The 13,381-nt window shown below is 37.1% G+C and overlaps 1 protein-coding gene across 4 annotated transcripts in view; it reads right to left on the minus strand.

The window, feature by feature from the left end:
- Positions 1-13,381, minus strand: part of GMPS (guanine monophosphate synthase) — a 77,867-nt gene that overhangs the window by 45,336 nt on the left and 19,150 nt on the right. For all 4 annotated transcript variants that reach the window (XM_020897308.2, XM_020897310.2, XM_020897309.2 and 1 more), the window contains exons 2-3: positions 3,661-3,842; positions 93-207 (exon numbers count right to left, since the gene is read on the minus strand). In XM_020897308.2, coding sequence (XP_020752967.1) covers positions 93-207; positions 3,661-3,842 — 297 coding nt within the window. The remainder of the gene's footprint in view (positions 1-92; positions 208-3,660; positions 3,843-13,381) is intronic.

Below are 13,381 nucleotides of genomic sequence, written 5' to 3' on the forward strand. Positions count from 1 at the left end.
TCTTAAACGCTCTAAGGACAGAAAACACTAAAGCAGTAGGAGTCACAAGCAGAACAAATTAACTTTTAAGGCAAATTCATAGATTTATGTACCTGCATGCCATAGCAAATTCCAAGAACCGGCTTGCCAATAGTGAATATTGCTGGATCAAACCAGGGAGCATCTTCTGCATACACAGAATTAGGCCCTCCAGAGATGATAATAGCCCTGTGGATTTAAAGAAGACAGTAACGAAGAATATCTGTTAATCTTTATACAAGGTCTGTGCCCTCTCTTGCTTTACCACTGAGGGAAACTCAATACAGACTCAGATTTTGTTGTTTTCTGTATGCCACAGCAGATCCGTATTCTATCACAGCTAATTAAGAGTCTCCTACACAGCTTAATTTCTTTTTTTTTTTGGGACTGTGAGACATGCAGGATCTTCGTTCCCCAATCAGAGATCGAACCCATGCTCCATACCGCCTGCAGTGGAAGTCTCAAACGCTGGACTGACAGGGAATCCCCTACACAGCTGCTTTTTACTCTATTTTATTCCAATATGGGAAAGCTGACCAACTGAACAGTCACATGTTAATAAGCACAAACTTCCAAATATATAAAACCAAAGTCTCAATCTATGAAGGTAAGCCTGAATTTGTTTTGTTTTCCTCATCAGTGGAGGAAGTAAACGAGAATTCTAAAGGCAGAAGGTGAAAATACATGTCTTCTGAGAAGTTAAGGAGTAAAGCAGTTACACAGTAGGACAAGTGAAAGTATTATGAAGGCCCTGGATTACATAGAGCAAAATACTCTACAATAAAGAATATCAGAAAATGTGAAGAATTACCTAATTTTGCCTGTTTAAAATCTGTCCAATATTCCCAACAATTTTACCTGAGACCCAGAAGTAGGAGCTAACATGATCTGCCTCATATGCCCTGCTCTCTGAACCCAAGTCAGTATTCTATTAATTAGAATTTATAGAGCATTCTATGGGTTAACTTGGGAACAGACTATTTGTATAAAGAAAGCTGAAAAATAAGGCTGGCTTCTGATACAGGGAACTCTGGTCCTCCACATTCAATCAAACAATTTTGGAACACTTTAATATTATGATTTTTACATAAAAATTCAGATTTCTGTATTTTCTTTAGGAAAAAAATCTGCTAACATTGGACTTTCACTCTAACATGGCTACAAACAACTGGAATCACAGAAAGACTTGCACCTTCAGATTACCGAGGCTCTCCAGTGTCACACACGCCCACTTACACAATACAGGCATGTTGTTGTTGCTTAGTCACTACGTCATGTCAGACTCTTTTGCGGCCTGGCCCATGGACTTCAGACAGCCAGGTTCCTCTGTCCATGGGGTTTCCCAGCCAGGAATACTGGAGTGGGCTGCCATTTCCTTCTCCAGAGGATCTTCCCAACCCAGGGATCAAACCCAAGTCTCCTGCACTGGCAGGTGGATTCTTTACCACTGAGTCACTTGGGAAGTCCATATTTCTAAAGGAAAACGCATTCCAAGATGTAACCAAAATCTACTTACAAACAAATCTGGATTACAATCCACTTTATAATTAGTGGCTGCCTGCCATGTAAAAACATAAACTAAAATGAAAGACTTGTAATACATCCAAAAAATAATAAAAATCATGAAAATTACTCAACAAGACAATGTATTTTTTAAAAATATATAATAATCTGAGTGAGCACAAAAGCCCTACTCTTTGAATTTTATATTGGTAATATGAATTTTGGTATACATTATGTTTGTTAGCTTATCGCTTGCAAACAGACTGAAGACAATCTACTTACTCAAGATGATAAATGTGACATCCCTTTAAGATAACAATTTTAAAGGGGAATGGGGCTAGCCCTAAGGGTAGATATGTAACCTAGTTCCTTAAAAATGCAGAAGCTAAAACTCTGTAAAATATATTTAATAACCAAGATCTCTAGAATTTCAGTATGTTATATTTAGTTTTATAAATGATAACCACCATGGGACTGCCCAGCATCCCTCATTAATCTGCTATAAAATTCTTAATACTATTAAAAAGAAAAAGCAATGGACTTAGTCAAGGATAAAACTCAAGCAGCACTTAAGCCAATTATGAAAATTCTTATCTCAATAAGCTTGAGAAGAGCTAATCACTCTTTCTGAGTTTTCTATTTCTACCCTGCTATTATTTTGAAACAACTTGCAATTACAAGGCCCAGTAAGTCTCAAGGCATTCCAGATACCAGCTTATGTATCAAGCAGATCAAGCTTCTAAAAACAGGTAGGTTAAGATGTCTTTCAAGTCATAAACCTAGAATTTATTCCAGGAAAGGGGTGATCAAATGGCTATCTCAGCAGAAAGGATCACGGTAATGAAAGCAACAGTGCTATAGTTCCTCCTCTACAGAAAGAAGAAGCTGTTGGTGTAAGCAGGACCTAGAAATTGTTTATGATCAGGTAATCAGATGACAAGAAAATCAATTAAGACTTCTATTGTCAATATTGGTTACCCTATTCCACAACATTTAGTTTCAATTAGTTTGCTGGGAATTTTTGTCTGTTTGCTTTGGATCTGGGGAATGATGGAGTTTGAATTTGACAGAGAGCCATTCACATTTCTTACAGTTTTAATTCCCTTAAAATTGGTTCTCACTGACAAATCAAGACAGTTGAATAAGATAAACTCAAAGCATTCCTTCTTACTAGAAAATTATGTGCATCCTAAAGTTAAAAGAGTTAAATGTAAACCTGCCTTTTCTGATTCACAATTCACTCCATTTCAAAAATAAGAAACAAAGGATAATGTATACACATCTATAAAGTTTCTGAAAGGTAACCATTTGTCTAATGGGAAAACATTATGCTTTCAAGAAAAATTAAACATACTGTATTTTGGAAGAAACACAGCACCAAATCTTGAGAGCTAATTAAGGATATAAACTGTAGTTGCTTGCTTCTGAATAACTCTCAATAAAAAAAACGAACATTAATTCCAAGAGAAAAGATACAGCATTAACCAAAAATAGCTGTTAAAGGAGGAAGTTACATATAAATTGAATGTCATTTTGACTAGTTTTAATAGTACAAGTTACAGAATTAGCCCTTAAATTAGAAGTCTTCATAATTTAGAAACAAGTCTCCTGGGATAGGAAGCAAACGAGACGCACTGTACACAGCATTCTCTAATTTATGTACTCTAACCATTATATACATATATCCCTTTGATCAAGTAATCTGGGATGAATGAATGACCATAACAGCCAAATCTAAGTCTGATCCAGAAATCCTATACAACAGCAGCCCCCAGCCTTTCTGGCACCAGAGAGCGGTTTCATGAAAGGCATTTTCCACGGGTGGGGTGTGGGGCGGCGTCAGGGTGATTCTCGTCCATTACATTTTGTGCACTTCGTCTCTAATCTAATGCCACCACTGATCTGACAGGTGCCGGACCTTGGCCCAGAGGTTGGGGACCCTTGCTATAAAACATAAAGTATTCAAATGATAAATTACTAAACTGTGCAAATAAAATTAATGTAATCTTTTCCTTTAATTTCTTTTGATGTCAAGAGCCATGGACTATTTCTTGTATTAAAACCAATCCATTTGGTTTTCATTGAAAACTTCAGTGTCCAAGCAGATTAATAATAAAACGCCCTGCAATCTAATCTCACCGGAATCCTTGCTCTTTTATGGCAAACGCTGGTGTTTCCAAAGGGAAGATTTCAGACTGCACGAACAGCTCCCTCACTCTTCGGTCTATGACTTTTCCGTACTGAGCACCCGCATCCAGGATGACAACGGCGCCTTCACTGTGGTGGTGGCCATCCTTGAGGTCTCCTCCGGCATTTTCCAGCTGCAAATGTTAACACAAACGTCTTTCTAATTATGAAAATCAGAGGTAATTATGAAAATCAGAGAAAACTATGGTCGCTGTCAGCTCCAAAAGCAGGCAAAAACACAAACTATTAACTGAGGATTTTGAATTGTTAATTCGAAACACTTCTTTTAAAGGAAAGACTTTTATACATATTCACACACAGGCATAAAAGCTACCACCTACTGACTACACAGGAGCGTCACGCTGACTGCACCTTACACACATTATGCAGCACTGAGGCAAGCACACGCCCAGCTGCGCCAGGACAGCGCCCAGGGCTGTGCCAGTCTGCTACACGGCCCCATCACCAACTGCACCCAGGTCAGGTCTCAAACGCGCCCCAGTCTGGGCTCTGAGTTATATGGTCACCCTCTCTAATCGTCACAGCATTCCTATGAGGGACATGCTGGTGAGAACCAGATGTTTCCTGCCAGGGTATATAAGCATACCCAAACTCACTTTATTAGGATTTTTTATATTACCTGAGGAAAATTACACACACACACATGTGTCTGACCAACAATACTAAATTTTTTAATGTGTTTTAATATCATCTCAGACTCCGCTGTAGCTCAAACGGCAAAGAATCTGCCTGCAGTGCAGGAGACCTAGGTTCGATCCCTGAGTTGGGAAGATCCTCTGGTGAAGGAAACAGCAATCTGCTCCAGTATTCTTGCCTGGAGAACCTCACGAACAGAGAAGCCTAGCAGGCTACAATCCGTGGGGTTGCAGAGTCGGACACAACTGAGCAACTAACACAACCAATCTTATCTCTGACAAGTGTCCACGGAGAACACTTTTCTGGAGAACAATTTGGCAAAAAAAATTAACTCTATGTGCTGAAATAGTTATCTAGAGTGTACTAAAATATCTACCTGGGAGTGACTTCAAAATAATGCAAGAGAAGGTGGGTATGGACGAAATAACACTGCCTAGGAACCGAAATCACTAAAGTTGGGTGATACATGTTCACTTTATTCTTTTTTCACACATTTTTAAATAAGAAAAAGCTTCAAAATGTGTGTGTATCTTGAAAACCCACTTGGAAGCATAAAGAATATGAAAAACATTTAAAACGTTTTGGGTAAAAATGCAAGAGTATATGTACATATATGAAGAAGAAATGTATAAACAGATATACACCTAAATACTAATAGAGGCAATATCTGAGAAATGGAACTACAGTAGGTGATTTAAATTTTTTCTTCATGCTCTTCAGTATGTTCATATATAGGAGGTGGTTTTTCCCCTCCAGTTGTAAAATCTGCACATAAAAAATACTTAAGCCCAGCCCTGGAGGCATGTTTTTTAATCCTTTCATCCCTCTTCCCTCTTCATTTGTGTGAACAAATAAATGCAGGCCTCCATTAACACCACTAACTCTTCACAGCAATAATGAAAAAAAGCAACAATCACAGCCATCTACGGAGGAGATCTGTGAGAGGGACCCAAACACAGGCCAGAAGGAATTCCTCAGATCGCGAGATGAAGGTTGTAATCATAACACTGAGCAATGTAGAATAATCAGATCACAGAAAACAGAAGTTTATAGAATATATTAATGCAACAAATGGTAAGACTTTCTCCTTTCAAAGCTTTACCCTTAGTATACATACACAGAGATATACACACAAATCCCCGTTAAGGAATTTATCAAAAAAATACATATTTTTAATCTTTTTTTTAAAAAAAGTATTTTTGAAAGACTACCATGTTACTGTATAAATGTCTCAGATTAGTTCCATTATCATCTTCACAATTGTCACCAAATCCAAGTACAACCTGATATTTCGTATTAAAGACAGAGTTCTCACTTTGCATGATTCTGTTGTGTAAGAACTTCATTCCACGTTTTTACACCAGGGTTTAATTAACTAAAGGCTCCCCTGGTGGCTCAGAAAGTAAAGAATCTGCCTGCAATGTGGGAGACCTGGGTTTGACCCCTGGGTTGGGAAGATCCCCTAGTGGAGGGCATGGCAAACCACTCCAGTATTCTTGCCTGAACAATTCCATGGACAGAGAACTGTGCGGGCTACACACAGTTCACGGGTTGCAAAGAGTCAGACACGACTAAACAGCTAACAGTTACACTTTTTCACACTTTTAGTTAACTAAAAACAGTCCCCAACACCATGGCTCCAATTTCCGCTAATATATTAACTATTACATAAAGCACAAACTTTGCTCCTCAGTCCACAAATCATCACGCAAATAGCAGATGAACATCATAATCAGTAGCCAATCATGTCCCCTCTTTCAAAGTGTACTGGCAACTAGTCACTGCACAACAAATAGCTGAGGGTGCAACTGTGTCGCCTCCTTGTTGCCCAGCGACAAATCCACATGCCATTTTACACAAATTCAAAGGGCAATCTAACCAATAAAGAATCAAAGTACAGCAAAAGAATGACAAGTGATATGCTGGAAGTGAATTTCAAGGCCAACGTAAATAGAGTTATAGAAGAAGCAGCTGGCAGTGGCAAGGGTGACACCGCTCCAGAGGAATTTAGTGAAGGCAAAACGATCAACGAGGAGAGTGGTTGTAATAAAAAGGACAATGTCCCAGAGGAAGTGACTTCAAGAAAATACTTCAAATATCTGAAAATACAACAAACTCTTGGAGATATTTCATGACATTCAAGTGCAAAGGATAAGATGTTGAAAGCCATCAAAGAATAGAAAAGCTGTGAAGGGAAGCATTGTGTACAAAACTTATCAAGAGTAGTTTAAAAATAAAACACAATTCTCAATGTTTCCAATGTTTTAAGTTATACTAAATGTTAGTTTCACCACTTCTTTATATTATACATTCCTTTTTTTTATAGTAATAACTAACAGTAAGTTGATATCCCAACAAAAATTTTTAAAACGTAAGGAAACCATCACAATTTTCCCATTGATTACAAGATTGCTTTGCATGGTTTTCACCTTGTAAGTCCATTTTTTTTTTGTAGGTCCATTTTTACAATCATTTTACTACAACATAGTAAGGACTTCTATTTATTTAAATCAACCAAGTTTTTCTTAAATAAGTGGGTTTTTAATAAAAACGTATAGTCTTACTTAGCATGTTTTAAAACTGCTCAATCAAATGACATCAGAGATCAATGAGCAAACAATGAAGCTTGCCTCACTTCTCTACCTCAGCTATCAACTTGCCTATCTGGCATAAAGTTTCAACAACTCAGGGAAAAGTAAAAGGTCACCAGGGATAAAAGCAAAAGTTCCTTTCCCTGAAAACCCTGAATCTATTTATTCTTACTTCACACAGAGTTACAGTTTGATCATTAAGCCCCCAAACCTTCCAGCGATTAGAAAAAGCACCCTAAAGAGAAACACAGCTCATTAATCACATCAATAGTAGAAACAAGCAAAATTCAACATCAGGAGACAGAAAAAACCTATTGTAACTATTTAAAAAATTGATTTAAAAGTAAATACAAAGGCTACCCCTTCGCAAGTGACCTGAAGTCATCATAATAAATATTCATGTTTTAAGATAGTAAGAAAACAATATTAAGTAAAAACTAAATCATATTCAGTACCCTATTTTAGAATAAGGCAAAAGAATCCTGCAAATTCTGAGGTAGCATCATATTTGGATCTTCCTGAAGCTCCATGTATCACCGACCAACCAGACAGTAAAGCCAAAACCCATGACATATATAACTAAATAACAAGTTATTCCCCCAAGATCCCCAAAATACAATCTGGTGAGAATGAACTACCACAGCCACAATCCCTGGTGTGAGGGAAGCACCAGGACTTATTAAAGAAAACAAGAAAAAGCCAAAATAGCCAACAGGTACAAGCTAAAAAAAAGCAGGGAGCCAATCTAAGAACAGCAGCTGCACTGGGAGCAGGGTGGCCATTCCGAAGGTGCAGAGGCAGCAAGAGACCGTACAATCAGGCCTCCAGGAGAGGATGGTTTAATCCCCATGAAGCTCTGAAACCGACAGACCTGGACTCCCTGTGGGTCAGAGCTCATGCCTGCCAAGGGGCAGCTGCTGGGACCAGAATCATAGCTAAGCAGGACAAAGAAAACAGAAGTGCTCAAAGTGTTAGTCGCTCAGTCGCAGCCAACTCTTTTATGACGCCATGGACTGTAGCTCACCAGGCTTCCTCTGGAATTCTCCAGGCAAGAATACTTGGATTGCCATTTCCTTCTCCAGGGGATCTTCCTGACCCAGGGATTGAAGCTGGGTCTCCTGCATTGCAAGCAGATTCTTTACCATCTGAGCCACCCACCAGGGAAGCCCCAAGAAAAACAGAAAGGCCAGAAAAAGCAGGCGGAGGAATCCATGCCAGGAATGCTCAGAAAACAAACAGCCATAATTTTAACAGAAGAAGGAGCTCTATCAAGTTGTAGAAGGTACCTGAAAATTTAGAAGGTAGTCTAAAATGCAAAAAGAAATGCTGGGACTTCCCTAGCGGTCCACAGGTTAGGATTCTGTGCTTCCACTGCAAGAGGCACAAGTTCAATCCCTGGTGGGGGAACTAAGATTACCACAAGGCATGCAGGTGGTCAAAAAAAAAAGCAAGAAACACACCTGATACTAACACAACACTGTTAATCACTTACACCCCAATATAAAATTAAAATTTAAAAAATTAAACTGTAAGATGTTAAATTAGAATGGAAGAAAAACAATAAGCACAGAAGTTAAATACCATACAAAGTTATTAAAAGTAAAAAAGGAAATAAGGAATAGAATAATATCTCTAAAGAGAGAAAGACAGAAAGGCAAACTCAAACACCAGATCAAAACTGGAATGTGCTATTTCTAAATGAGACAAAAGGTATGCAAGGGATGAAAGAATATGAATAAAAATCAGACTAAAACCCAAAAGAATCAATCCTAAGACATATTCTTAACAATATTATTGGGCTTCATAGAAAAAAAATCTTGACTATTTTGGGTAAAAACTTAATTCAGTCAACTACACATCTGTTATGTAGTTTTCTTGATGTGTCTTATGTTACTATGAAAATTTTTAAGTAAGGCAAAAGAAGGGAAGTAACAGCCTATACCTATTATTTTAGGTGTCTTACATATTTTCTTATTCATAATGCATTTGTTTTACAGATGAAGAAAATGTTAGTGGCCTAGAGATAGGACTAAAATGTAAGCTTTTCCAACCCCCAAATAATTAGCACTACAGAAGGAAAGTGGGTAAATAACCTTCAAAGTTATTTTATTTTTTAATATTTTGGTACTTAAAAGGGGTAAGCTTTATTATTTTAAAAAGTTTTCTTATATGAGTAAAATAATGTTCTGTTCATGTCTGAGTAAAATAATGTTCTGTTCATGTCTGAGAAAAGTACTATTTTATAAATGATTTTTGAAACTGAATTTCATCAGTACTAAGTTTATTCAAGTAGTGATCTTTAAAAGGTCTTTCAAATTAGAAGTCTTCAATTGTTAAAATTAGAAAGATTTAGGGTCAAGAAAGATTTTTAAAACACTCACCAACACCTATTTTAGGGATCTGAGAATCTCAACCATTCAGAATAATCCTTTCATTACCAAAAGGCTACTGGAAGTTTGACCTCATTTATCTATTTAATCTCACCACAACTGTAACTAAAAAAATAGTACAGTTTCTTGACAAAATCATCCAACATCTCAGGTACTTTAGACGAATCAGCTTCACTGAAGACTTTTCTATGAGATCGTCACCTCACATACAATGCTGAATGACACTGGGACCTACAACTTAAAGGGTTAAATCGAAGAATTAGACTCTAGCTCTTAACTTCACCATGTGCTTGATATACCCTCCTTTTATTTTGAAAAAATTTGAGGCTACAAAATTTGAAAGTATGGTACAGTTAACATCATCCTCCACCTAAATATAACATTAGTTAACATTCTACCACATTTGCTTTATATATTTTTCCCCTAAACACCTGCAAAGTAAATTATAGATATTTCACTCTCCAAGATATTTTTCACCATGTACCTCTTAGAAACAGGGACATTCTCCTACATAACTACAATACTATTTTCATATCCAAGAAATTTAACACTGATACTATCTATATACAAATTCTCCCAAATGTCACAAATACTTCTATGGATTTTTTAATTCCAGAACTCTTATCAAAAACCACACACTTTCCACAATTAACCTAGAATTATTCACCTTTTCAGCTTTTTATGGTCTTTCATGACACTGTCATTTTTTAAATTTCAGTGATTTCATTTTTTAATTTTTAAATTCTTTTTGTAGAATGACCCACACCAGGATGTTTCCTATCTCATGATTAGATTCTAGACAAACTTTTTTTCCTTGCAGCAATTTTACATTGGCGATGATTTTACAGTGCCTTCTCCTGATGTCATACAATGGCAAGGACACAGTGTCATTTTGTTCCATTACTGGTGATACTGACTTTGATCACTTGATTAACATGATTTTGCGCTTAAAAGAAAAAAAATCTGATTCAAGCCTTCCCCTTGCTTAAAACCCTATAGTGACTCTCCCTTAGAATAAAGTTCAATAAAGTCGAAAACACTTTCCAAGTCCTGTGAGGCCTCGGCCTACACTTAAGCCTAAACTGCTCTTTTAAACTCTCCACAGCCCCACATAGTAGTATACTGTCCTCTCAATCAATCTCAAATATGTCACTAAAAGAAATCAGACATCTCTGAAATCATGCTATATCTTAACATTTTCCATTAGCCCAATGACAAAGCTGTCACTGCCATGGTGATGGTTATATATAAGCTGACATAAAATCCTCTAAGGAAAAGGGATTCCAGGAATCTCTCAGGAAATTTGCCTTAAAGCAGAAAGATGTCCCAAGAGTTCAAAGAAAGAAATACAGGCGAATCTGGCTGAAAGTCATCTAGAATAGACATGCTGGAACTTGATGTAGCTCAAGTACATCATTTCTCAATGCAGTTTATGAGTTGAGTAAGATCCCTAGAAAGTGTAGATTCTTTATTTCTAGTGATATGACTGAACAAGTCCAACCCCTTAACACTTCAGTCAGCAGAACATTTAAAAACCATTTGAAGAAGGACTGAGTTCTGGTTATTATCTGAAAAACTTCCATAGACATCTTCTGGTAAGAACAAGGAAGTACTAGCAAAAAAATTCCCAGAATGAGTTGTCAATGGTCTGGAAAAAAATCCCAGAAGTAACTGAGCACTCACAAGAAATAATGAATCATCAAAATTCTTGATGGAACAAAAGGTTGTAGAAAAACAAGACCTGGACAACTCAAGTCAAAAAGTAATTGAGGAGTCAGGCTAAACGTGAAGAAAGTTCACACTAAATTGATTTATACGAAAACCATTTTATTTCATATAAATAGATATCCTTTCTCTATACCTAAGTAGTATATGATTCTTCTAAAAAAGTCTAAGTCCCGGGACTTCACTGGACATACAGTAGTTAAGACTCAGCACCTCCACTGCACGAGGCGTGGGTTCAATCCCTGGTTGGGAAACTAAAATCCCACATGCCACAGCCAAAATAAATAAAATTTAAAAGTCTAAGTCAGGATTTCCCTGGTAGTCCAGTAGTTAAGAATCCACTTTACAATGCAGGGACATGGGTTCGATCCCTGGTCAGGGAACTAAGATCCCACAAGTCACGGAGCAACTCAGCCCAAATGTCAAAACTAGAGATTCCGTGCACCACAGGAAGATCCTGTTTGCTGCAGCTAAGACCCGATGCAGCCAAATAAATAAATAATGTTTTAATTAAAAATAGAGTACATTATAAAAGTCTAAGTCTCTGAACTATATAAAGTTCCATGTGCAATCACTGAATACAAGTGACAATGACACCATTGTTCATTTTACACAATAAATATATGAAATGCCTTTAGGAAATGACGTCATACACCTGAGAAAAACCTAGAAGTCACGAACCATGCCTTGATGCAGTAATACGCAACACTGTGTACACATTTAGTTGTTCAAGCAATGCCACTTAGCATTGACTGTCTCATGTTGCCTAAATTATGATCTCTAACTTTTGATCATTTTGATCACTCAATTTGTCTGCATTTATTTTTCTCTATCTTGTTTAATCTAAGTAGGCAACCTATAGGCCTCCTCAACAAATATTTCAATAAATTACTATGTTTTGAAGTTCTCAGTGTTCGAAACATTTGTGAAATACAAGTCCCTAGTGACATATAGTGTTATCTTAGCCTTTTACTGCTCCTGGTTTGTTAATGAGATCATACACTGAGGAAACACTTCCCTAATGAGATTTCAAGCTAGCAGTTATTCAACATTCCTACTTTGTTTCTACATGTTATCTGCGATTACGCTACTATCATTTCCATATTGCTTCTCATTTATTCTCCTTTACTGACCAATTTGTAGCAATTCTGATTACAACTTGATCTTTTTTTGAATAAACTATGTCTCTTGACTCTACAAAGTAATTTCAAATTCTCTTCACCCCTATCTATAAATGTACTAATAGTTCCTTTCAAGTTCAAGTGAGCGCCATTCCGGAGCATAATGAACACAGTCTGAATGTACTATATAAATCAACAAATCAAAAAGCAGTTTAGTCTGGACTCGGGCTCCTCTGGTACCTCAGCTGGAAAAGAGTCCGCCTGCAATGCAGGTTCCTGGGTCAGGAAGATCGCTAGAGAAGGGATAGGCTACCCACTCCAGTATTCTTGGGCTTCCCTGACGGCTCAGCTGGTAAACAATTTGCCTGCAATGCGGGAGACCTGGGTTTGATCCCTGGGTTGGAAGATCCCCTGGAGAAGGGAAAGGCTACCCATTCCAGTATTCTGACCTGGAGAATTCCATGGACTGTAAGGTCCATGGGGCAGATACTACCACTAGCACCCACTTAAAAGACAGCAAACAGACCCCATAAACACAAACTCTATCCATGGAAGTTTCTGAGGCATTTAACTTCTTAGGTGAATATGGTTCTAATGCCAAATATAGTTTAATGGGTTTAACTGAGACATATGATCACTGGGTAAGAAAGTAAACACATAACTGTTTATCACCTTTCTTTTCTAACTTCAGAGGAAATAAAATTTACTCCCATGTCACAATTGCTAATCCCAATTTTTAAATCTTTTTAAATCAACTATCTATTTTTCCCTTGGATTTCAATGACCCTAAAAGAAGTCTTTACAGAAAGTTAGAGCAATGTTATTTGGTTGACAAACTGCATTTAAGTAGCCACTTCTAAATTAAGAAAACTTGGTACTATTGGCTAAAATCAAAATACACTATTGTTTACCTCATGATTTTTTCAATCCTTAAGTTTTACTATAGCTACTTTTCCCATTCGATGAAAAGCATTAGCCAACTGAGGAACAAAGGTATCTCTAGATAAATCTAAACCATTATTAATTTGCCCAAATTATCCTACTTCTAAAAGTTAGCAATTTACACAAACACACAGACAACATTCAGTAACAACTGTTGTCATACCATTAAAATATTAGAAGGAAAAGTTTTGAACCATGTTTCAGTCTCATTATCTATTTAGTTACACTCCTCCGTTTTGTTTTGTTT

Source organism: Odocoileus virginianus, chromosome 4 (assembly GCF_023699985.2).
Source record: "Odocoileus virginianus isolate 20LAN1187 ecotype Illinois chromosome 4, Ovbor_1.2, whole genome shotgun sequence".
Lineage (NCBI taxonomy): Eukaryota > Metazoa > Chordata > Mammalia > Artiodactyla > Cervidae > Odocoileus > Odocoileus virginianus.